The 26,267-nt window shown below is 48.4% G+C and overlaps 1 protein-coding gene across 4 annotated transcripts in view; it reads right to left on the bottom strand.

The window, feature by feature from the left end:
• The window catches only part of EHF (ETS homologous factor), a 40,200-nt gene extending 14,288 nt beyond the window's left edge, over positions 1-25,912 (bottom strand). The window contains exons 1-3 of one of the 4 annotated variants that reach the window (XM_014851059.3): positions 25,667-25,912; positions 4,924-5,023; positions 1,000-1,245 (exon numbers count right to left, since the gene is read on the bottom strand). In XM_014851059.3, coding sequence (XP_014706545.1) covers positions 1,000-1,245; positions 4,924-5,020 — 343 coding nt within the window. In that variant the 5' untranslated portion in view covers positions 5,021-5,023; positions 25,667-25,912. Of the gene's footprint in view, positions 1-999; positions 1,246-4,923; positions 5,024-5,585; positions 5,698-22,992; positions 23,049-25,666 lie in introns of those variants that run through there. The other 3 variants (XM_014851058.3, XM_014851055.3, XM_014851056.3) reach the window with 3 other exon arrangements.
• Between the last annotated feature and the right edge of the window lie 355 nt (positions 25,913-26,267).

Raw genomic sequence — 26,267 nt, 5'->3', positions numbered from 1 at the left:
TCATCAAGTACAAGTCTGCTCTTTCTGAAGATTCCTGGGGGTTATTTATAGAGCCTTGTTTGGTTTGGTTCTAGTAAAAGAAAAATGAGCAATGGCCTCTGTGAGGTGGGTGGGAAGAAGGGAGTGCCCCGAGCTGAATGAGGTCATCCAAAATGGCCGCCAGACTCCGGGGCCGCTCGGTGTTGACAACAGCTGTCAGGGTCTGAACCTGTCAGAGCCCTGGAACTCATGCTTCCCAAAGTCCCAGCTTCCTGCCCCAATACAGGTGCTGCTAAGACAGACATGCCCGTTCTGATGTGGACAGGCCAGCTGACTCCTCTTATGTGTTGCTGCTTTTCAAGATGCCCACAGTTCTCAGAGGAGCTAATTTTTTACAGGCATGTGTGCATGTGTGAATAATCTGTCATGGATGGGCAGCACAGGGAATGTTGGCTCGCCTCTGTTCTAGGTGAGGCCTGGAGAGAGGCACATTTGGAGTACTAGGGCGACACCACTTCCCGAATTCGCTGCAGAAAGATCCCACATGTGTCTGGACCATTCTCGCTAACCTTCTTTTTTGTTACGGACCTTTAAGAATCTGCTAAATACCGTGAGCCTTTTCCCCTCCCGAAACACAGACCTAATTTTGCACATCTTCTTACCACCCATAGGTCCCATCTTAAGAACCTAGGGAGAAAAGTTTAAAAAAAGAAAAGTCTATGATGATCTTGACAAGGAAGTGATTGGAAGTCAAACCATCAAACCCTGTTTGCAAGAGAAAGAAGAAAAGTTTTTCTGAGAGTGGCAAGTATTCTGTGAATACTCAGGTAGCCCTTGTCTCCTGGAAAGGTAACCATTAGGAGAGAATTCAATTACACTGAGTTCTAGGGTGTGAGACCCACCTTAGACCTTAGGCTTCGTGCCTGTTCTCACGGCCCTCTCCTCCCCTCCCTCGGGAAACAGTAATTTGGAGGGGAGGCCCTGCTTTGGCTCCTGACGGGGAGGGAGAATGATAGTCACCGTTCCACTTGAGATGCTGCAGGTTGCTGTAGAGCAGCTGCCCGGCCGTCCCCGCCGCCCGGGTGAACTCCTGCAGACTCATGCCACACAGGTGCTCGCCGTTGATGTCAAACTCCTGGAAAGGGATGCAGCTAGCGTCCAGCTGGTTGGTGTCTAAGAGATGCTGGAGCCACTCCCACACCTGATATTTGGTCCAGTACTGAGGATGGATTTCATGCCACTGGCCTCCAAAAAACCCACTGGAAACTGCAAAACAGGAAGCGGTCGGTGAGTGACCCGTGGCTGTTCCCGGGCATAATCTCAGACACGGGGAGGCACGCTGGTGGCCGGACGTCGTGGGGACACAGCCACAGTCCGTGGGCGTCAGCATGGGGGTGGAGCACAGACAGGCTCTGGAGAGGAGGCTCTGGGAAATGTGGTTCTTTTCCCAGCTGTGGCGGGGGCTGTCATTTAGCCTGCGGCCATCTCCATGTCCTCCTTAGGGTGATACTTAGCCCTGGGTGCTATGAGGACACCAGACCTGAAGTGCTCTGAGATGAGGAGCTCTTTCCCCGCCTCCTGCAAATGGCCGCGAAGGCTCCAGCATTGCTCCAGTCCCGGCAATTTATAAGTTCATTGCCCACACCCACACAGCTCTCCTCCTCTCTTCTCCCTCCCTCTCTCTCCCATTTTTCATTCTCTCTTACACACACACACACAGACACATACATACCCAAAGTTCAGACCATTCTCAGCTAAAAGTGAGGCCTGAGAGTAAGGTTCTTTTCTCTGTGACGCCCTCGCTTCTCCCCAGAGTGGTCCAGATGACTCATGTGCTAACTGTGCTGATACTCCGCTCCCCACCCCCCACGGTATGACAGCTATGATGTCACTTCCCTGCTCAGTTACCTTCAGGCACCTCCCATTATCCCCTGAAATGAAGTACAAAACTGCCAAGCGAGGCACTGAGGCTCTTCACGGGCTGTTCGTCAAGCGCCCTGTGACTTGTGCCTTTCCTCTGGCTTGTTCTTTCAGCCCAACCACTCCGTGCGGAATTCCGGCCCAGCCTGCAGACTTCACCACCCATGATGCCGTCACAGATGCCCTGACTTACTGCAAGGGCTGCTGTCCTCTGACTCTCCGGGAGACACGCTTGGTGTTTCTCCTAATGGCTTTTGTCACGTTCTGTCTTTCTGTGGGTCTCTAAGTACCATCTTATTCTCCTTTGTAGAGCGTATGCTCAGGGTCGTGGACACTGTCTTACCCATCTTTGCATCTCCTGTAAAGACTATCTCAGGGACTTTGCCATAGTGGTGCTCTGTATATTTCTTTAGTGGAATTTGTTGCTGAAGAAGAAATGATGTAGGAATCTGGAAGAGTTGGGAGGTACATTCACAAAATGGTTAATTCGGATACCAGTGAACAAGTAAAGTTCATGAAAGCCGATAAATATTGCTGAGCTTACTGTGGGCCAACCATCCATGTATGTGACTCTTTCAGGCTCACTTAAGAGAACATCACAAAGTCAGCTCAGAACTCTGGGGGATGGAGAAAAATGAGCCGGCCTCTGGGGGCATGTAACAGGGCTGAGATCTTACAGTCCCCTTGAAAACAGAGAAGAAGGGAGGAGCGCTCTTCCAGGAAAGGGGAGGGGCAGGAGCAGGCAGAGACACTTGTCGCCCTCCAAGCTGAGGGAGGGGAATCCAAATGAATATGACCCACAGATATTTCCACAAACTCAAGGATGGACCAATAGAGGAAACCACAGCGCAAGGACACTGTCCCTAACTTTTTCTTCAAGGTCATGCTAAATCAGTACTTCTCAAACTCTAATGTGATGATGAATCCTGGGGAATGTTGTTTAAATGCATATTGTGATTCCAGAGGTCTGGGGTGAGGTCTGAGTTTCTGGATTCCTAACAAACTTCCACATGATGATGAAGATGCTGGCCTGTGGATACAGCTCGAGTGGCTAAAGAACGCCAAAAGGTTTGATTCCCATAATGCCTGCAGCCTAGCCCTCAATGCCCCCAGAGGAGAGGCTGAAGGGGGATGTTTCCAACCCAATCCCACTTTTCCCCACCTCTCAGAGTCCATCCTCAGGAGCACGAAGAACAGGAGGCCGAGACCATTTAGGCACAAAGGTGACTGCCTTGAGTAATACCTACCACTCACAGTACGTGCTTTACTCCTCATATCTCACAGCCAGAGGGAGCAGCCCATAACTTTCAGCCAATCGTGGAGGGGAATGGGGGCAAGGATTGGAAAAATCTAGTCTAAAACTTAATTACAGAGAAGTATGCCCAAACATACAAACACAGAGAGCTTAGACTGGATGTTTCCATTTCCCCCCAATTTTTGGGTGCCCCAAGGATGAGAGATATTTTTTGTGGCTCTCTGAGTCTTTGTTCATTTTTCTAAAATAATTGTGTTGCTATGACGGTGCTGCTCTGGGTTCGCAACCGTGAAGCCACAGCTCTCAACCATTGGACACCAGGCCTGGGGTAATTTCTTCTCTCAACTTTGCGCGACCTAGGTCATAGGCTAGTTCTTGACAGCGCATCCTGTTAGAGCTTGGGAGAGCCAGGAGACTGTGTCTGAAGTAGACTGGGGGTTCTCCCCACCAGCCAGGGGACACTTCAGATTCCTGAAGCCTCAGGAGGAACACTGAAAATCCTATGAGTTCCTCTCTTCTCTGTCATTCAACTGACCTGCCCTACCCCATCAGTCATCACCAGGAGCGGGGCCTTCTTTGGGGCCTCTGGAAGTTAAGAAGTAAAAGTGTGCCTAAATTCTGCTCCTTGTGCAGCTCACTGCCCCAGCCTTCTCCAAAGCAGACGGGAGGAACGCTGCCTTAATCCAGGGTCCAGGGGCCTGGGGATGCCAAAGACTTTCTAGTCTGAAGAACCTTCCTGCCCTATTTGGAATCCTCCTTTGAGGTCCGCATGGGGAGTCTGAGGCCTGAAACAGAAACTGTCACTGCCCAGAAAGGGCAGCAGTTTGGTGGGACCTTCAAATAAAGGAAGGTCGCCTGTTCCCACCTGCAGCTATGCTTGGCTGGGGTCCAGCTTAGAAGGGGTGGAGCTGCACGTGGGCCAGCTGCTCGCTGGACAATATAAACCTTCTGTCATCCTCCCACTCCTGCTTCTCAGACTCTGTTCACCAACAGGGTATTTCAATTCTCCAAGGGAAGCGCGAGCAGCAGAGTCTCCAGCGGGGAGGTTGGCAGCGGGAGTGGGGAGGGGTAAGGCCCAGAGCTCCTTAAATCCACGGCAGTTAGATGCACAGCAATCTGCCTAAACTGAATGCCTTCACAGTGGGGTGTGGGGCCCTGATTCAGCAACGACTTTGTTCAGTTCAGCTTCAACAGTAAGCCACGGGCTTGATCACCAAACCCTCTATAAGCCCCACCACCGGGCCCTGCCCTCTGCTAATCAGGAGGTTCTGGATGAAAGCACTAAAAGAGGGCACATGGTCTCCTAACCAATCTCCTCTCCCCTTACAAAGGGAAGTCACAGGAAGATGAAGTAGAAAGGTCAACTGCTGTTGATCTCCTCCTTAACTTCCATGCTTCCATGCGACACACACACACACACACACCCCTTCCTCTCCTCTCCTGTCTTGATAGCCCAGCCAGACACTGTTAGAAGCTTCAACAGGTGGCCTTCCCTTTGCATATCTCTTCTACCCCCCTCTCTGCCAGGCTGCCAACCCAGAACCTTGAACACTGCGGGGAAACAATGGAACATCTCACAGGGGTTTCTGTCTGGCTCTCTGGGGGCTGCAGGGACCTCCAGTGTGAAGCTTTCTCCTTCCTCCTGGTCCTCACTTCCTCTGCTGAATAAAACCTATGTTTTTCAGACAGTAACTTGGGAAATGAAGCCTGATTAAAGCAAAGAAGGAATCCCCATGGTGGGTGACCCTGACAGCGCCCGGCCTCCTTACCATTGCACGTGGGGTAGCTGTCTGTCCAGGACGGCTGCTGGTGGAGGAGGTTGTTGCCGGGGTTGAGATTCATTACCCCACTTCCTTCCAGAATCATGATCTGTGAGGGAATCAAAGAGCTTGTTCAGTCAGTGCCTCCTGGACAAACGTCACTTGAGAGCACAAATTACGGAGTTAATTTAGGAAGAAAACAAGAACGTGTCCTTCCGACCACTGCCTCCAAAGCATGTTGCCACAGCCCTTTCAGTAAAAGCAAAACTCCCTGGCAATTAAAAATTTCCAGGTTCAATTTTCATATGTATGAGGCAAGTTTTTACAGCCACCCATTCATAAATGAATAATCTCTGATCGGGAATGAAGCGGGAGGAAAATGCAGTACCTGCTCACAGGGCGAGTCTGGCCAGCAGCCACGTTTGGTTTTTTTTTTTTTTTTTTCTTTTACAAAAGCGAAAATGCCTAGAAGCCTTCATTTAAAGTGGAATTGCAGTCAACACTAATCCAAGCTGGCAGCCTGGGCCTGGCCCCCAGTGCAGGAACCCTGAGCAGAACCCAGCCATGCTCGCATCCCAACACACCCAAGCAACCCGCACCAGGCACCCAGTGAGCGCTCAGCACAGATACCTGCCTCGGGACGCGCTGATGTCAGAGGCCCTGGGTCGTACCTGAGCCAGAGCTCCCCAAGGATTTGGCTCCGTGATAATATCAGGAGTCACTTGCTTTCTCTGACAAGACACTGCCTCTTCTCATCCCTCCCGGTGAAAATTCGGACCAGCTTTCCCACTCTTTTCAGAGACCTGGGGAAAGCACAAGCCTCGAGCTGACCCCAAGGTGCCTGTCTCAGTCTGAAGCTCGCTTTCTCATGTAGAACCCGGGAGAGGAGACTTTCTTCCACAGGCCTGTTTGAATTTTTCTTTTTCCTGGGAAAGTGTCTCCCTGAGCTAACATCTGTTGCTAATCTTCCTCTCTTTTTTTTTTTCTTCCCAAAGCCCCAGTACATAGTTGTATATTCTAGTTGTAGGTCCTTCTAGTTCTTCTACGTGAACCATCGCCACAGCATGGCTACTGACAGACGAGTGGTGTGGTTCAGCACCTGGGAACTGAATCAGGGCTGCCAGAGCAGAGCACGCCAAAATTTAATGACTAGGCCCAACATAAAAATTTTATACTTCAAAGGTATTTGCTTCAATCCTCCACCATCTATAATATTCCTACCCTCCAGCTGGGCTCTCCCCACCTGTCAGACTCAAGCCCCAGAAGTACGTTCAATCATTCAAAAGAAGAGCAGCCTGTTTCAGAAGGCACCTGAGCATTACCCACCGTCTTGAAAGGTAACTTGCTCTTTCGAAATGTCGGGGTGGGGAGGGGAAGCCAGCTTTATAGCAGCAGATCATGAAAATTTTTCTGCCTGTTTTGCAGAAAACTTGCATCCTCAGGTGTCACCAATGTCCCCAGGATTGAAATTACCCACCCAGAGCAGTTGCAGGCTTTAAAACCCTTCCTCTAATTTAGCTACCGCTCCTCTGGCTCTGTGTGGGGCCTGAGCAGGGAGAAAAGGGGTGTGGGGAAGGCACAGACATTCATTCAGGTTTTCACGTATTCAACAAAGATTCACAAGCCCTACAGTGAGCTGGGCACTGTTCTAGGCACCGGGGAGAGAGTGGAAATTAAGAATTGAACTAGGCTAGACAGGAGCATTCACAGTGATTATTAACATCATCATCATCATCATGGTTGTTTGGCAAATAATTAGGTCTGAATCCAGCCTGCGTGGAAGGTGGAGGAGGAAAGACAAGATTGGAATGATGAGCATCATAACAGACCACCACGCGGGAAGATGGGAGCACTGGGGTCTCTGTGGTGGCACCATGTGGAAGAGTTTTGAAGCCAGAAAGCACTGGGGTTGATTCCAAGCTCTCCCACTTACTGGCTCAGGTGAGTAGGAACCCAGACGAGTCACTAACCTCTCTGAGCACAGTTCCCTCATACGCACACTGCACAATGCAGATCGTCAGACCTACCAGGCGCCTTGGCTGGAGATTAAATGAGTTTCTACACCTTGAGCACTTGGCACAAAGTAGGATGCGAGTGCATAGCAGGTGTTATATTGAGGAGAGTCACTACCTTGTGGATAACCCGAACTGGAAACAACCATGGGCCTCGGTTTCCCCAGGCGAAAATTTAAAGGGGACCAAATTGATTCTTAAGTTTCCTTCCAGACACCTCTTTGATTCTCACCCTCAGAGAAGGAAGAACAACTCAAGCCAAACCTTGCTCTCTTTTTCACAATAACGGAGCCTTTTCCCATCCAGCTTTCTAGAGCAATTGCCCGAAGCTAAGAAATCAGACAGGGGACTTCAAGGCAAAGGAGAACTCCACGTCCCCAGAGGGGTGGCTGGGGGAGGGAGGGAGTACGGCCAGTCTCCTGTTTGCTCAAGGCTGGGCTTGCTCCTTGCCAGCATTTGCTCAATCACAAGCAGTAGAAAGGTTACTGTTTAACCCCGAAAAGGCTGAAGCTCAGAGCCCAGCCCATCTGTGCAGAGGGATGGGCCCTCAGGCTGGGGGAGGGTGGGGGGGTCGGCGGGCAAGACTTCCCTGAAATTCTTTCACAAGGATTTGCCTGCAGGACTGTTTCAAAGTGGCTGTTTCCGTGGAAGGAAGACCGGCCTGGGCCAGCCATGAGCTACCTTCTCAGTCAGCTCCTGGCTTCTGCTCACCACTTCCAAAAACCAGAAGACAGGGCCGTGTGCAGGCTCAGCACAGCGGCCTCGGAGCTGGGGAGAGGCGCGCTCGCATCCCAGCTGCCATGCCCACTGCGCGAGCAAGTTCCAAGGCTGTCTGGGCAACAACTTTCTGATCCTCACTTTCCGCACCTGTAAAATGGGAACGGCCCCAAACTCAAAGGGCTGTGAGAATCTAATGAGGTCGTGCATGTAGAGAGCTCAGTGGGCAGTAAAAAAGAATTCGATCAATGTCACAGGACCACGTGGGCCAATTCTCCGCTTGTGACCAGTGCTCACAAGCCCCTTTCCTCAGTGCAGACATCATTTCTCACCATAACCTCCTGGGGGCATCCAGAACTACCCTCAACCACAGAGAAGCCTTCAGGCCTACGAGGTCACAGCTGCCCCTTCGCCACTGGGCCCCCAAGAGGCTGGCCTGCGTGCAGGAACGTGCTCCCCGCTGGCACCCCCTTCGTAGGGAGAGCATTCAGCACGGCGAGGTGCCCTTTTGCAGGGCACAGTAAGTGGCCACCACTCATAAAAGAGTGTATGCGGCTCAACCCTCAGTGAGTCAGAGTTCGCCGAGCTCACCCAGGCTTGTGTGGAAAGAAGGTCAGCGTCTCCAGCCCAGCGTGGCGCTGCGTGGATGGTGCCTCAGGGTGGGCCCAGAAGGCCCAAAGCCTGTCCCCAGGTCCTTCCTCCTCTGAGGCCCACTTCTTCAGGTGTCAAAGGAGGACATTTGCGCACCGCGCCCCCCCCCCCCACAGCTTCATAAGACTCTTGAGAAGATCAGATAATAAGAAAAGTGCCTTAGAATTGTAAAGAAAAGCATTATTGTGACCAACTCCCCCACATGTGCGCTAATATAGACTTTCTACGGCACGCAGCGCTCCTTTTCATTGAAAAGCAGGCGGATTATTTCATGCTCCTCGTTGGGCTTCCTACTTCTCCTCTGGCATCACTGTCATTATTTCCTGGATACATATTTCAAGTATGTGAAGTGGACTGGAGCCTGAGGCCTGGGTTAGAATCCAGGGTCTTTGTGCCGTGTAGCCTTGCGTATATTAACCTCTCTGAGCCTCAGTTTCTTCACTGGTTTCAAATTGGGAATTGGGGGCAGAGGACGTCGATTCCTCCAACCTAATACTATCGTGGATTTAAAGGTACCGCATCTGGCGCCAGCACACGTGCCCTCAGTAAAACTCAGTTTCCTTTTCTTTCTTTAAACATCAGTTCTCAGGAGTTTCTCTATCTGGCACACTTTACTTCTTCCAGGACTAAAATCGAATTCAGAGCCCAAGTAAGAATGGTTGCGCCTTCGAGTGAACAGCGAGCTGGGAAAGGCCTTGCTCATCTTTGTCTCCAGCTCACGGGGGAGTCTGCGGGTGACGCTCATCCGCTCGGGCCAGATGAAAAGCACAGTCTCTCCACCGCTGAACGACTGACAGTTTGGGCTGAGATGCTTCTTGCTCAGGGGACTGTCCCTGCGTGGCAGATGTTCAGCCACAATCCTGGCCTCTAGCCACCAGATGCCAGCAGCAACCTACCCCCCAAAATGTCCCCTAGAGCCAGGTCGCCCCAGTTGAGGACACCGGTTAGAAGTGGAGCCTGTGGAGGCCACAGCTCAGGCTTTGATTTTGCTGGTGTGGTGACCTTGGGTTGTCCCCTAACCTCTCTGAGGTGCTATTTCCTGTCCTGGGAAACTGGCATGGCGTTAGCACCTAGCCTAGGCTTGCTGGAGGACTAAACGAGCTAAGCAGCTGTAAAGCCCCCAGCACAGTGCCCGGTACACGCAGAGTAATTGCCTCCCATGTGGAGGTTGAAGAAAATGTGCCGGGTATCGGGGCCAATTTTGTCTTTTCCCAGGTGGTACATATTCTTGGAATACAGTGTGAGCTGTTACTTGGGCTATTAAAAACTGCACACACAGGGCCGGCCCGGTGATGCAGTGGTTAAGTTCTCATGTTCCGCTTCAGCAGCCTGGGGTTCACTGGTTCGGATCCCGGGTACAGACATGGCACCGCTTGGCACGCCATGCTGTGGTAGGCGTCCCACATATAAAGGAGAGGAAGATGGGCTCGGATGTTAGCTCAGAGCCAGTCTTCCTCAGCAAAAAGAGGGAGATTGGTAGCAGATGTTAGCTCAGGGCTAATCTTCCTCAAAAAAAAAAAAAAACCCTGCACACACACAAAAACATCTATACACTTTATTTCAAACCCAAAGAGTGATGAACTGTGGATTATCCAGGAATGCTTTCATCTACATTCTCTGATCCTCCCTTCGTGTGTCGGAACATCAGAGGAACTGTATTGGACTCCGGGCCGTTGATTGTCCAGGCTTTCACATGCGCCCAAGACGTCGTTTCTAAGACCAACAGCTCTGGAGACAGAAGTCTGCTCCTTATCTGAAGAGGGGGAGCCCGGCAGGCTACCCAGCAGGCCACGGGACGCGACAGGAACCCCACACCAGGCTGCCAGCCAGGGCCTGTTTGACCTTAGGCAGCAACTTCCTAGCAAAGGATGGGTCCCTAGGGTTTGGCCAATCCGAAACCCATTTTTGCAGCACTGTGTTGTGCTGGGGTGGCCACAGCCTGTCGTGGTGGGAGAGACAGGTCACTCTCTGTTTCCCATTTTGTTAACGGGCAGTTTCAGGTGAAACAGCAGCTCCCACAGCCCCCTAAGTTGCTAAGGGCTTGGACCGTCCCTGAGCCCACGCCTCCTCCAGGCCGTCACTGAGGCTGGATTCCTCCCAGCACCGCCAGCTCAACCAGCACCATGCATAGTTGGGATGGGGGGCCGCGGAGCACTTGGCCTGATTGTGAAGTTTAAGAATCCCACATTTCGGGGGCCTCTCAGTGGCACAAACAAGAGAGCACGAGGCCCAGCCACAGCGACTGGATCTCACTCCATCTGAGTTGAAAGGACATCTTCAAGGTGTGAGGAGCTCCAAACCCAGCCCCAACTCGCTCTGTCTCGTGAGGGCAGCTCTTAAGAGTAAGAGGTCATCACTCAGATGGCGAGGGTTGAAATCTTGATTGTGCCCCTTCGCGGGCTGCGTGGACCCTGGGGAAATACAATCCTCTCTAAAGCCTCAGTTTCCCCATATGACAAAAAACGGAGTTGATGTTCAGATTAAATGCAACTATTTGTGAATTCCTCACATAGCTCGTACTCAGCAAGTGCCCAAGAAATCTTAGCTATTATTATAGGGTCTGCCCCCGGGTTGCTCAACTGTGTTGGCTGGCTTCGGGGGCATCCTTGGGGTGGGGGTAGACCCTTCAGAGGCAGGATAGTGTAATGGTTGGGAGCTCCAGGCTCTGGAGTCAGACAGCCACAGTTTGAATCCCAGCTGTGCCTGTGTGCTGATGGGGCAAGCGTGGGCGAGGAATTCAACTTCTCTAGCCCTCGTGTTCCTCATTTATAAAATGGGGATGATATGAAAAGGGTGGTTGAAAGACAAAATGAGATGACACTTGTAAAATGATTAGAAAAGCGTTTGACACACAGTAAGTTCTTGGTAAACGTTAGCTGGTTTTTATAATAATAGTAATTGTTATTTATTATGTTACTATTATTTTGCTCAATCTCCAAGGAGGAAATGGAGGACCAAGTTTATTTCAAGCAAGACCTCTACCCTCTACCGTCTACTCGATATTCTGCAATCCCGGCTAGCTGGCACAGGCGAGCCGAGGGCTGAATTTCCTGCCTCCCCACCCCCATTCTGGGCTGCTGTGTGTTCGCGCCGTTAGGCTGAGCTGTGACCAGCATCTCTCAGTCCCTGTCACAGAAGCCGTGCTGCGCCCTCTGGGCATGGTCCTGCTCGAGGATCTGAAAGTCATCCCTCCTGCCCCCCTTCCCCCCCCGCAGACGCCCTGTGCCCGGCCGCCAGGGGCAGTGGGAGGGCACTCTCTGCAGGCTCTGGCTACCGCCCTGGCAGTGCACTCCCACATCCCACGGTGGTTTGCAGGTGCAAAGGAGAGCAGCACGTCTGAAATGGGAGCTCCTGGCAGAGTGTGGTCAGAGGGTTTCTCTATCTACAGGGCCCCTCAGCACCAGGAATGCTCCATTCCTGCAAAGAGCAGGGTCTGGGACTTGAGCCAATAGGGACAAAGAAGCGAGGGGAAGGAGGCACCCCTGGGACTCTGGTGGGGAGCTGGATCCATGCACGCCAGGGCCCGGGACACCCGCCCAGGCTCAGGATCCAGCAAAGGCGGACAGCTCAACTCGCCTCTCTTCTTAAAGAGAAAGACGGACCTGCCAGCGGAGACAAACGCAGCCCAGCTTGCACCTGTCAGCTGGAGGGAAGCTCGTCTTCGCTCCACGGTGGGTCTGCTGAGACCCAGGACCTAATGCCAAAAAATAATAATAATAATAATAACTATACTATAGTATCTAGGGCTTATTGAACCTTTGAAATGTGCTGGCTCTGTGCTAATAGTTTTAAATGCATTATCTCAGTCAATACTCACAATAACTCTATAAGGCATTATGTCATTTCACAGATGGCCTATCTAAGGCTCAGAGAAGTTAGGTAACTTGTTCAAGGTCACACAGCTTAGCAAGAATTGGAGCTGGAAGAGAAGTCAAAATCGGACTGTCCAGCAAGAAACCCTGGGAACTTAGGGACCTAAATTGAGACCCTTCCCTTCTTTGCCAGAGTAACCTGAGGCCGCCCCTCCCCAGTGTATCCAAGAGCTCCTTTGAGGAGGAAAGAATAGCCTTCATTTTGCCACTTAGAAGATATGCTCAGGTAGGAATATGTTAGTGATTCAAAAGCTGGACCAGTTTTATCCATGATACTCTTTTAGCCATTAAAACAGATCTATGTGTATATAATATACGTACACATAACATACATATGTATATACACATAGATACGCACCCATACATATAGAATATAAATTTTCTCCCTGTGACTCAATGAAGTTTTTTTTTTTAATATATGTTTTAGAAACAAACTGGTCTACAATTATTTACGCTTCATCCGAATTAGACCTCAGGCCACAAAACATGGTTTGCTCCTGCTGTGAGGGTGAAGATGCCCTGGGGGCTGTCAGGGCCACAGAGAGACCCTAAGCAGAGTCTGTGCCTACCTTCTGCATCCCCAGCCCCAGGGCACCGAGAGTCAGAGCCATGGTCTGCCTTCTGCCCGGTTCCTTTGTTCATTCAACCACATCATCCCCAAACCACCACGGAACTGCCTGCCTTGTGGGTATTTTCACTCGTCCCGCCAGAGGAGCAATTAGACATTTTAAATAATTACTTTGGGGATGACAGGGATATCCAGACCATTCTCGGTCCTTAATCAAAGTTACCAGCAGGTGGATTCACAGTGTTTGCCCTAAGGATGTTGCAATGGCTTACTGACTTCCTGTTTCAATATGACTGTCATTTCAGTAGACCTACTCCCAGCAGGAGAAAGGCAAATTCACATACATGGGAAATCTAACTGAACGTAACGCAGACAATAATTCCTGTTTTTCAAATGAATCAAAATGTGAATCCAGCTTGGGGAATGTATTGGATCCTCTCGGGATTACATCACAGGTAATTTCTTACCCTCACAGTGTGTTTTGAAACAGACATTTCACGTTCCCAGGAGCAACATCTGAGGTGCTATCCTGGGCTTTCATGACATTTCACGAGCCATGATGCAGTATTGGAAGGCCAAGTGTTGACCCGTTGTAGATACACTTTTTCTGACAATAAGCCACTTGGAAATGTACATATTATGCTGATCTTTATCATTCTTGGTGCCAGACCCAGACAAGACACAGACACGGACAGCAGACAGCCACCAAATTTGATCAAAAGCCAAGATTTCCTTACATGACCCCCGGGGCCTTTATCAATCCCATTCAGATATGACAAACTAAGAATAGGGAAGCTTTGAATCTTAAAAGGTCACAGAGCCTTTTGAGACCTCAACAGAAACTAGAACTCTCCTACCAAAAATGCACATCCACTCTTGGTTTTGCACGTGTTTTGTGAGCCCCAGGCCCTCTGAAGACCATCCATTGATCCCTCCAGATCCACGGACACCATCATCTTTAAAAAATCTCTCTTGCACTCATTTTGGATTGATATTTAAAGAAAACTTTGTAGTGGGGTCAGAATTGGGAGACAAGCTTACTCAACCTATGAGAGAAGGCCTGAGAGACGCTGGTCTTGCTCTCTTACTGGGCATGGGCATCGCCTTGCTCCCCTACAGTGATACCAGGGAGAGCCCCACTGCCCTCTCCGTCGGCCGCTGAAGTAGGAACCATGCTGAATCCAGCAGGGTCGTTCTGGACCTCTGTTTGGCCATGCAGTGAAGAATTCATCATTTTCCCCACCACCCTGACCCTCAGTATCTGTCTCCCCGCTAATCCCCACTCTCTATTCTAAAACCAAATAATCATAAAGTAAAGAACGTATAGCAAGAAAACCAGGCCTCACTCCTTTGTACAACTGTAGGTCTTTGTAGGTCAGAAAGGCCCAGTTATGGGGACTGGAGAATTCGGGATTCCTCTTACCATGTTTATTTCCCTCCTTGGCTGAAGAGGCCATATAGGTGTTTCTCAAGGTTTGGTCTATGGACCGCTGGTATCACCATCACCTGGGAGGGGTTAACCTGGTCCCACTCCACACCTCTGATTCAGAATCTACATTTCTAAAACCCTCCCTCAACCAGTCCGTAAGCATTCTCACATTGAGAACTTCCTACTTGCCTTCCCTCAATTTCCTACAACAAGATAACTAACTCCAGGAGAGATCAGCCTAGAAGAAAACACCCACAAATTCTAAGAAATCCTTGTAAAGTCAGAGACAACACAATCCGTCTGGAGAACTCAAGCTCCAATCCATCTGTGGAGACGCTATCCCTATATTATTTGCCAACTTGAAATAGAGCAGATCCTAATGCTCAGCGCCACGAAATTTTTAACATTCAAACAACGCTCAGCCACTTACAAGTGTGAGTCTCTGAAGGTCGAGCAAACCGACCCAGCCTCAGGACACAGCACTTGCAGAGGAATTTTGTGTTGACTACGTCCATCAAGAGATCTCATGGCTGGCTGAGTCACCCCTGACCCAATCCCACCCCACCGTAGCCCTTCAAAGGATTTCTTAACCACCCTGGATTTTAGTCCTCAGACCCAAGAAGATTGGTGTCTTAGCCTTCAGTGGAGAGAAACGACCACCAAGAAAAGCTAGTCCCGCTAGTGAAAATATGTACTCATTCCCTCCAATTAATATGTACTTATTGAATGTGTACTAGACGCTGGGCTCTAGCTCAGTGCTGGGGATACCATAGTGAACAAAACCCAGATGCTGCCTGGCCCTGACAGACTATCCAGCAAGGACGCCACTTCCAACACCATGGTCACTCCGAAGTCATCTGAGCTCATTCCCCACCTCTTGCTGGGGGCAGAGTGGAGAAGGGCAGAGAGAGCCAGGTTACCTGCTCTGGTATTGGAAGGAACTTGACCACATTTAAACACAAGACTGATCCTCTTCTCTCTAGCAGCCCCCTTACTGAGACACGCTGTTGGCAAACAGGGTGATACCCCTGGGTTTCACAAAGCAGCCTCAGCCAAAACCAACCTCCATTCAGGACAAAATAAAGCAGTCGCTTGTCTGGATGGTGGAACGTGTCTCCCTGAGACAATGGTGTGTTTATGTGTTGGAGGGTTAGGAGTAGGTTAACATAAACCCACCGTCAACAGAGCTGTTAATTCAGTTGCTGGCAGGGGCTTCTGTTGTCTTCTGAATACCTCCCAGAGGGTATAAGCTCTACCTTCTCATTTGAGTTGGCAGCAAAGTTATTTTTTTGCACCTGTTTCTCTGCTCTGATAACAACTCAGTTAAGCATTGATTTGTTGGAAAATAAACAGAAAAAAGCAAAGAAAGGCATCTGCCCAAACAGCCTGAGCTGGTTCGACTGAGAGTTCATGCCAATTTGTTTTCCTATAAAAACCAAAGAAAAACCTGTGCTTTCAGTTTGGTTGCTGCCCTCCCACTCCCTCAGAAGAAAAGGAGGTATCCATCGTCCAGCCAGAGCTGGCAGGGCCAAGAAGCCAGGAGACACTGTACTTTTCCATTGGCTGGCTCTGTGAGGGTGCTGAGGGGTGTCCAAGATCTGCAGAATGACATGGCTAGCCTCCAGCCAGCCCAGGTTAAGATCATGAATCAGATTAACAAGGGCAGAGAAGGGGCTGCCAGGATAGGATCAAAACCCCAAACCATACTCTTCCAGACGGTTGACTTCCGAAAGTCAATATGGTTCAGGGAGTAGGTGTGGTCTACGGGTTACCTCCAAAAGCAGAGACTCAGCATGCCTGAATCTCAGTCCAGCTTCTCTCACAGACGTCCCATGTCCAGCCCTGGGCCGCAAGCATAACTGGAAAGCCCTCAGTCCCTGGACCATTGTTTTCCCAGCAGGCTCCACACCTACCTCAAGGGCTAGCTGGGTATACTTGCTCACGTCCTGGCAAGTGACTTGAGGTCCCGGGTCCCAGGTGGAAAGGACCTCAGATGTTCAAGGTGTGATTACTGCATTAATGCAAGCATCATCACACCCTCATTTCTCATCAGTTTGTCAATATCACGTGATGAGCGCAAGCCAAAAAGTGTCACAAAGAGCTAAATAAATCACTCGAGTGGAGATCATGACCACACCAATTAAGCAATGGCATCATCACCCAGCCTTCAACACACACACACACAGAAGTCTCTTGCTGTCTCGTTTTAAGCCTTGAGAAGAAATCAGCGGACACGGGCAAGGCGCAGCGTTCCCCCAGGCTCCCACCCTCCCAGCTTTCCCTCATGTCGGACCTTCAGCGTCACCAGGCCACTGGCTCAGTGGGGAGTCACGACAGCGGGAAAGGCCTGGGAAATGCCGCTTCTCAAGGAGCATTAAGAACAGGGTTGGGGGGCCGGCCGGTGTCCGAGTGGTTAAGTTCCCGCACTCCGATTTGGTGGCCCAGGGTTTCGCCAGTTCGGATCCTGGGCACGGACATGGCACCGCTCATCAGGCCATGCTGAGGCGGTGTCCCACATGCCACAACTAGAAGGACCCACAACTAAAAACCCACAACTATGTACTGGAGGGCTTTGGGGAGAAAAAAGAAAAATAAAATCTTTAAAAAAAAAAGATAAAAAGAACAGAGTGTTCCGACCGCGGAGGGATACGCCTGGCTGAGCGTTCCCAGGCATTCTTGTCTGAGCAGCGCAGGGAGAGAAGTGCCTCCACAGAGAAGCGGGCAGCCGGAAAAATAAAGGGCTTAATGACACCCTCAGTTGACTGAAAAATAAATAAGACCAACTGCACAGGAATTCGGAAAGGGTAGAGGGAGGGAGAGGCGGGGACTGGAGCCAGGGAGGGGCTGGGATGGACTGGGACAATGGATTTGACCATTTGGAGACTCAAGTTTCTTCCCAGGAAAAGACCGAGATGATTCAGCCGCGGAAAGATCAACAGACACCAATTTGGAATCTCACAGACTGTGTAATTACAAAACAACCATCAAAACTGTGATGATGAGGAGGGTTTATATTTATTGCGTGTTCACGATGTGCAAAGAATTGAGCTAGGCTTTGCATGAAATTATCTCACTTAATCTTTGCAATAACCCCCAACATTGGTTATTTTATCCTCATTTTACAGATGAGGAGGCACAGAGAAGTTAAGCAACTTACTCAGAGACACAGAGCTAGTAAATGGACTGGATACATTATAGTAAATGTCTCGGGTGGGGGAGAAGAGCAACATCCTTCTTCGTAGCTTTGAAAGTGGATCTTTGTGTTTCTAAAGAGGAGGACATCTCCTAGGACCTCATACTTTTATTTTGAAAGTTCAGATCCTTTAAGCATAGCTCCTATAAGTTCCCTGCTAAATGTGAGCAGGAGGCATACTAAGCACACTTGAATCCTGATAGGAAAGTTCCCTTCAGCGGACGTCAGCACAGGTGCTCCAGAAGCATCAGTTCACGGCCTCTCAGACCCGTCTGTCAAAACTTCAGTCTGGCTTCCTGTTGAAAGGCCCAGATTGACTCAGGGGTTGGGCTTGGCTGCCTGAAGCCACCTCAGACTTATTAGCCATGATAAAAGAGCAGAGTTAATAACAAGGAAAAACTGTTGAAAAATTAAGGGGAAACTGTGGCCCCTTTGGAAGAGCACCTGAGGTCTGAGCCATCATACACAGGTGGGTCCTGACAACAGAGCAGTGTGTTGTGGACGGCACACCGACAAGAGAAAGACTGTGGATGTGTCATTCCAGTAGCCAGAATTCCATCACTCTGACAAACAAATCCAGGAACGTTCTCCCCCTTGCCCACCGCATCCATGACCCTGATTGAAACCTTTGAACAGTTTGTAAAAACGTAACTGTAAAAGACAGACAGCACCTCATACGGCTTATTCTGTTATCATCTTTGCAGCTTACGAAGCAAATAATGTCTGAATTTTCTCACAAGTTAGAGGATCTCCTTTTTAGAAGAAGTAGGGTTTTCTTTTGTACAGATAATCATTGCACGGCAGTTGGCAGGAAGGCTGCGTTCCTTTCCAGCGCCTTCCTGCTAGAACGGGAGACTCTTGGCACCCTGGGTCTCCTTTTCCCTTCCAGAGCACACTTTGCAAGGCTTCTCCTAGCTCACTGGTCTATGGAGTAAGCCCTCTGGAAAATGAAAAGTGAAAAAACCCATCAGCAAGGCAAGCAGCTCCTACCAGAAAGGTTTTCCAAGGAGTCAATTATTCAGCTGATTATTCAGCCATTCCTCTAGTTGCTTCGGAGGAAACCTTTGATGCTCAGACAAAATTATGAAACTCACCAATTCAAAAGCAACAACATCCCTCCTCAACAGGCTGCAGCTTTCCACCCGAGGTCAGCTGGGCGAGCAAGGTGACAACGGGCAGGGGCTCTGCACAGCTGCTTCCAGCATGGGGAGTTGTCATGTATTCAAACATTTCTCCACAGCCGGGGGTAGGCCCAGCTACAGAATTTGCAGGGAAGGGTATAAAAGAAAATGTGGGGCCCCCTGTTCAAAACGTGTTAAGAATTTCAAGACAGCCACAGAGAACGTTCAATTTATCAAGAAGCAGACCCTATAGTGTTTTGGCAAAATAAGCAAGTAAGGATTTTTTTCAAAGCACAGGGCCTCTCTAAGTGTGGGGCCCTGAGCTGCTGCACAGGATGCGAACCCAGGACACAGGTCCTGTCCAGGAGGTCGGCCTCATCCTCTACCTTCACCTGCCCCGATGTCTATCACCAAGGTTGGGGGGTGAGGGGGATTTTCTGTCTTTGCCCCACGAATGACTCCTGAAGTAGCTGGAAGCATTAAACAAAATATGACATTGAACTTGTCTGTAATAGCTCCTGGCTTGCAGCAGGCACTCAACAAGTGTTAGCTATTATTACCATTATTACGATTATTATTATTGTCATTATCTTCATCATGCCAAGGTCCCTCCACAACTCCAAAGCTGCCCCTAAGCAGGAACAATGAGTGGGAAGAACACAGAGCCCTATTTTTGACAGAGACCATCTATTAGCTGATGCTGGTCAGAGGTCATTTCATTGGCCCTGAATGAGAAAATGCTAGAAACTAGGGGTTCTTAGCCTTTTATTTATACCATGGACCAATATTGCGATCTGGTGAGGCCCAAGGGCCTCTCTTCAAAATGTTTTTAAATTACAAAAGATTAGAAGGGAAGTTTATATTGAAATTCAATGATCAAATTCTTTTTAAAATAGGTGTGTGATGTCATAATAATATATGTGCTTCTTTATTAACACCAGATAAGAATATCCAGTGCAGATCTAATACCCTCCATGACATCAGTGAAGTGGGGAATATCGATACTTTGAGACATTCTGCAACAAGTGTGATGTGATATGAAAATGTCACTTTTCTTGGTGACAGTCACAGTTACAACTAATGCTCCTGTGGATGTTTTGCCTATATTTGCATTGAAAGAAAATGTTGAATTCTAGATTCAACATTACTGAATGTTAGATTACTGAAAATAAAAATGTGCTTTCTTCACATCCAAGTTCACAAACCCCCTTAATTCTCTCCATGGACACCAACAGACCCTTGGATCCTGGGTTAGGAACCCGTGCTGTTTTATAGCAAAGACAGCTTGTTCAACTCAAATAGCCTCTAGAAACCACGTCTATGTGGCCAGAAGCCTCACTTGAACACTTTACCAGGAGGCAGACCTGACAGTGTCTTGGAAAAGTAAGTTAAGTATGAATATTTTTCAAAACCTCCAGAGTGCCCAGGGTAATGCCTTAGCTGCAGTGGTCAGTGGACATCTGGAGTGAGGGGCTGGCAGTAGTCACAGAACTACCTGGAGGGGACCAGTTTCTTCTGAGACTCCTATCTGGCAGCATCAAGATGCTGTGTACTCACCCCAAGTCTTCCACGGAACCCCCATGGTTTGCAGTTTGCAGTCAGCTCAAGACAAGGCTCAATCTGGAGGTCCACTGTCGACGTGGTCGACCTCATCTCCCTGCTGCCCACCTTCCCCAGGGAAGAGACCCCTGTTGTGTGTCTTTCCAGGGTCACAGTATAAAACCAACGTCAGTCGTTAGAAGAACAAAATCCCAGAACTATTCATCTACTCCAACGCAACAGACACTCACTGAAGACACCCATGTTAGGGATTTACCCTCAATTTCCACTCCACAAATTACTAATCATTTATTCACAAACATTTGCCCCATTGCTTTCAGGTTCTTTGTCTAATTTAATCCTTACGACAGCCCGGTGCAAAAGTCATTAACCCCATTTCCCAGATGAGGAAACTGAGATTCTAGAGCTTACATAACTCACCCAAAATCACTTGGCTACTCAGCAGCAGAGTCACATTTGAACACAGCTGTTCTGACTCTAAACCCAGTATTTTTTGCACCACATTCAGCTGCTTCCAGGCAACAAAAACTCATAGCCTCCTGCCCCTTCAGATACATAAGCAGCCAAAGTCTGCTCTTCACCAGCGTTTCTCAACCCACAGCCCTCTGGTCAGTGGAGTTAAGATGGGTGAAAGGTGAGTTAGGTGCGCTCAGATTTTCTAACTGGACATAATTGAGACAGAGGCTGAATTGGGGCCAAATCTAAAACCCACCGCAGAGACAAAACAAGTCTTGTCAGTAGCCACCAGGAAGACACGGCTGAAAATACCTTCATCTTTCAGACCCCACCTACCGCATCCACCAGAATATATCATTAGCTCTCCTGAGGGAATTTTGTTTAAAGGTTCCTAAGAGGGATCCCAAAATGATCTTTATGAGACAGCCATATTCTCCAAGCTCCATTGTCATATACGAAAGTAGAAGACTTCTTTCTATTCCAAGAAAGACTCAAGGGTACTCTGGAGGAAGTTTGCAGCAGGCTGAGAAAGGGTTGGCAGGGCAACTGAAATTTCTTAACTCCACATTTGAACCAACAAGGCTCCAGCCCCCAGGATTTTGTGTGTGTGTGTGTCTATGATATAGAGTGCGGAGGAAGTGACAGAATATGAAATTTTAAGTTCACCACAATTACAACAACATCAAAGAAAGTGTGCATCTGGATAAGGTCATACAGAAGTAAAAATGAGTAGTTATGTTAAAATGGTGGGGTTAAAAGGTGATCTAACAGTCCAATAATCACAATATTATAATAGGCATTTGGGCTTCTTTTTATTTTTGGCTTTGTTTTCTTCAGAAAGTATGTTTTGAATACGCCTACGCTGGCCCTATTTGAAATAAACAGTGAGATACCCTTAATAATGATTAAGATCCTTCTGAGAAAGGAAGAGAAGGAGGCTCTGAAGGCCAGGATGTGGGGGAGACTGGAAGAGAGGAGATAATGTGAATCCAATGAACCAGAACAAGGGGCCCAGCCCCATAAAACAAACCAAAGGCAGAGTGTGGTCAGGCGCTAGTGAAATCAGTTTTCAAAGGAGTATTTTTACAGGATGTCTCTTTTAAAAAAAGGCCAATTAAAATCCTCGGAGCCTCTTTAAATGGGCCACCCCGCTCAACCCTGTTGCAGCTCCCGCTCTCCAGATACAGGCTGAGGCCCTCTGGGAATACCGGAGTCGCCAGGTTGGGCTGCCCTGGGGCCGGCAGCCATGTTCCCCTTCTGATTAACCCTCAGAACTTCTTCTAGGAATAATGAGTCCACAGCCATCCAATCTACCCAATAATTCGTGGACAATCAGCCCTGCAAGCTGATCAGCACCACACAAACCAAGTAGACTCTGTGGGTGCCTGAATGTTCACTCTTCAGCAGGCTATGCTGGTGTCTTAGAGAAGACGTCATGAAGAGTGCCTACTCGTGTACACTGACTGCTCCCTGTGGCCACGGAACAGTCGGCTTCATCCATTTCTACACTCTCACTCACTTTGGACACATGAGGCAAATTGATAAAGATGGGATGTTGTCATGGGAACAGACACTAATACCCCTAATAGTCTCCAGGGATCCGATCTTAGTACCTCCACAAGGTCTACCCATTAGCCAACATTCTGAAGACACTACGGAAGCCATTGAAGGGCTCCTACTGATCTTTCCTGTTTCGTCCTTAGGAGGGCATCTCCCGTCCTAGTCTCAGCTGTCACAGATTCAAGCTAAACCTGCTGACCTCTAAGCACAGCCGGTCGCCCCCAGTCATCAGAATCTGAGGGTTGAAATGGATCTTAAAGAGGATCGGGTTCAAACTCCTAAAGCCCAGAGAGGCAGAGTGTGTTGCTCTGGGCACACAGCTTTGCCAGGGCTAGAACCCCAGGCCTCGTGGCTGCCAGTCCCAGCCCTGCCCTACACACTGCCTTGTGCATGCTGTGCTCCTGCTACCAAGCGTGAGTCTGAAAGTCTTCAGGAAGAGTCTTAAAGAAAGACCTTTTTTTCTTCTCTGAAGACCAATATATTTTTTATCAACTCTGAGGGATCCACAGACATTTTTACTCCAGCACATCTCTGCTTCCTGACATCAGTACCATTTGGCTTGAACATATGTCCCGTCCTAATATTAGCTTCTGTGGGGAGCCATTTTCCCCCCTGCAGTGTTTCCTGCACAGCTTAATGGTCTGGCCCTTTAAAATCCTGTCCAATTTAAATACACATCATAGTCACATATTTCTAATAAGAGCATAATTGCCTGCTCCTTAGAACAAATCCTATTACTTGAAATCATTATTATTTACCAACAAGAAGATTAATTCTCCACTGTTCTCAGTTCAAAATTAGATAAGAAAATGTTAAATAAAGTTTATTATCTTCCCTGTCTCTTTAGTTGTTCAACAACAGATTTAAGAGAACCCTGGCAAGATATGGCTGCCTTCCTGCCTCTCTCCAGATGACAATCCCACCACAGATCCGGCTCACCTAAGCTGAAAGCCACCGCACTCCGTCAGTTACCCAGGAACAAAGCCAGGGGGAGAATGTGTGGTCTCTGAACACCAAGCCTGCAGTGAAGTCCATGCCTCCCGACCAGGGCCCCACCCACAACCGAAATGATTGTCACTTCCATTCTGCCAGAGAGCGATCTTAACAAGAGAAATGGGCTGAAACGGCAGCCAAAGGTGTCACCGAAAATCAGGTTCCAACTTTATATTTGGTTCCTTAAAACTGTGGCATTGCTTCTCAAGTGTGTTAGCAGGTTCCGTCATGGCATTCTTGGTATCCACCCCACCCTATCTCCCAGATGTCTTTGAAAATCACATCTGTTTGAGAGGACTGAGGCATGACTCCATCTGGAGGAGGGGGAAACACTGAATAACTTTGTAATGATTTGTACAAACCTCTATGACTGTGCTTGATGCTTTAACATTAAACATGGTACTTACACTGGGCTTTCAGAAAATCAAGATGCTCTGCAGAGCACAACCCCGGGATAGATTTCCCTGATTTGGGGCAGAGGGGGCAATTAGGAGGAAGTAAAACATTACAAGATTCCAGAAAGCTAACTTCTACTTCCTATGAGTGAACTTTGGCCCAAAGCACTCACATTCTGACCGAAGACCTGATGTGAGTTCCCCCCACTTTCCAATCAGCTAATTGAATCCAGTTGAGTAAATATTTTAACCTCTCAGTTTCCATTTTGTCTCAGTCTCTCAAGGAGTCAAAAAGATATTGAAAGAGGATCTGGGTAAAGTTGGTAAATTAATGGGAACATAAACGTGGAATCATAAGTGTGAACGTAAGGCTTCTCAGAGATCCAGAAAGGATCATAGCAGTTCCATTTGGGGGAACTCAGAATATATTAAAAAATGGAAAGAATATCAAAAAAGGATTTTTTTAATTTAACAAATAGATTCTTTTTAACACAAAAGAACAATTAGAATTGAATTTGAGATCTTTTGTGTATAGAGGGCCAGGTCAAATGCACACACACACACACAACCGCCTTAGAAAAGTCCTGGCTAATGCCACCATCTTGAACAGTAACGCGAGGGAACTTACAACACAGCTGTTCCCTCAAAGTTACTTTCTTTTAAAACGCCTCTGTGAAATACTTTGGCAACACGGAGAAGGATTGTCTTCATTATAATTGTTATTTTTTTCAAATGTTATCACAGACTTCCAAGCGATCCTCGTGTCTTGTTTCATTATTGTTTTTAAAATCTATCCATGAGCCATTAGCAATTGGTGTGCAAATGGCGTGATCCTACAACTTCAGATTAGAAGAAGATGGAATTGATGAGTAATTTCATAGTCTCAGAATTCTAGGTCTCAAAAAGAGGATTAGTGGAGCCTTCTGCAAAACTCCATATGCAGCTATTAAAGTCATTCTTAAAATCTCTTAAGAGCCTTTTCTGATAGTATCGCTTATCCATGAAGTTCTTCCTACTAACGCGACTTCACGTCTCCTGTTGGAAATCGACTCTTTCCTCGACCTCAGTGGAATCAGCATATGAAAGCTCAGGGTCCCCAAGTCCTCTTTTACATGTTGAAATGCTCCATCTGAACACACCCTCATTCTCATGCCCACAGAACCAATACCTGAACAAGACCTTCCATCAGAAAGTTCTCAGAATCCAAACTCTGCCTTTCTCCCTGCACCTAAGGTCAGTGCAGGTAACCAGCAGAGAAACCCGTCCACTTACACTCACAGAATCTTACACTTCCTCTTGAAAACACACATGTTCCCACAGTACTGAGCGTATGCTAAAGCTTGGCAAAGACAGATGGTGAAAATGTCGCTTTTCCAGCTTGGGGCTGTTATTTACCTACAAGATTAGTTCTCCACTGTTCTCAGTTCTGTCCACACTGGGACCATCTCCATGGTGTCCAAACAAACTCAAAAGAGTCTTAGAAGGCATGTGGTGCTGCTGACTCACGTCTGCCTGTCTGGTCACAGTATCCCATTATGGGACAGACAAATGGTTAGTTTGTCCCCTTACGAGATGTTGAAACTCTTTGCCAAAATTGATGGGTTTTTTCCCTTTTTTCTGGACAGAGTCATTTTCAGGTGGGCAGCTCTCCTCAATGCCCTTGCCCACCTGGGCTGCCTGACCACTTTTTCCAGTGTGCATTCGCACACCTTGCCTGTTTTCAGTCATTTTTCAACACCAGAATATGCTGAAGATGAATCTGCCTTTCCCTACAACTAATGAGTGAGAAAAATCACCAACAGGCGACATCTCTAGAGAGTGAGGACATGTGCTCTGAGCCCCACAGCTATGTAGCCAACCATCACTTCACCAGCTCTCTCAGAGCCACCTCTCTCTCACTGCCTGTTTGTTTCAGAATTCAACCCAGGGCAACAGCTCTGTCACACAGATAGAGGGAAACCAGGGGGCTTCCAAATTCACAGGGACTGGAAGTCCAGACTCAACACAAGAAATCCACAGGTACCATCCGGAGTAGCCCGGCTGCCCTCCAGAATGAAGTTCTAAGGAGACCCAGGGAGTTGGGCACAGGTGAGGGAGCGCCACTTCCTGCCAGCTGCCTCAGGGAGTCTGCTTTATTTTCATCCGCCCGATTCAAGGCAGCCTTCTCTTTCCACTCAGGTGTTTGAATTCCAGATTCAAAAGAAGGTTTAAAAATAAGGACTTACCTCATTTACCTAAAGATTCTGGGTGGGAAATCCAACAGCCGTGGCTAATGGAGGGGGGCAGCAGGCAGCACGCACGCCAGCTCCCACTGGGATCGGAAACCAGGGGTGTTATCACTTCTGAGCCCTCATCAGAGGGAAGATAAATGCATATGACAATAATTTTAAGTCATTTTGTAGGATGTTAAGCAATAAGCCACCAACCGGGAATTCCCTAAGTCACTTCCCCCTCTTCTGATTGGCTGCCGGGCCCTTTAAAAAAATAAAATGAAGGATTACAAACATTGGCTCATTTGCATGCGGCCAACTCACACGTTAGTGTTCAAACAAAACAGGTCTAACCAGGTTATGCCTGTCTCAAGAACAGAGACAACCTGTTAATGGATGAGGAATTGATTTGGTGGTGCCTGTTCTTTTCAGCTTAGAGGCTGTTTCAGGTGAAAAGCCCACGCGTGCTCCCCAAAGACACCATCAGGAAGGGAAAATATAAATGCAAAGTGAGCAGAGTTCGCATCTGGAGGAGGTGACGGTAGAGGGGAGAGGGGCCCTCTTAAATCTCTATCTCATGTATTAATCTATATTTAGTCCACTCTGCTTTGGCGTC

This window comes from Equus asinus, chromosome 17 (genome assembly GCF_041296235.1).
Source record: "Equus asinus isolate D_3611 breed Donkey chromosome 17, EquAss-T2T_v2, whole genome shotgun sequence".
NCBI lineage: Eukaryota > Metazoa > Chordata > Mammalia > Perissodactyla > Equidae > Equus > Equus asinus.
The sequence above is the reverse complement of the archived record's forward strand: the minus strand, read 5'-3'. Positions and strand labels throughout refer to the sequence as shown.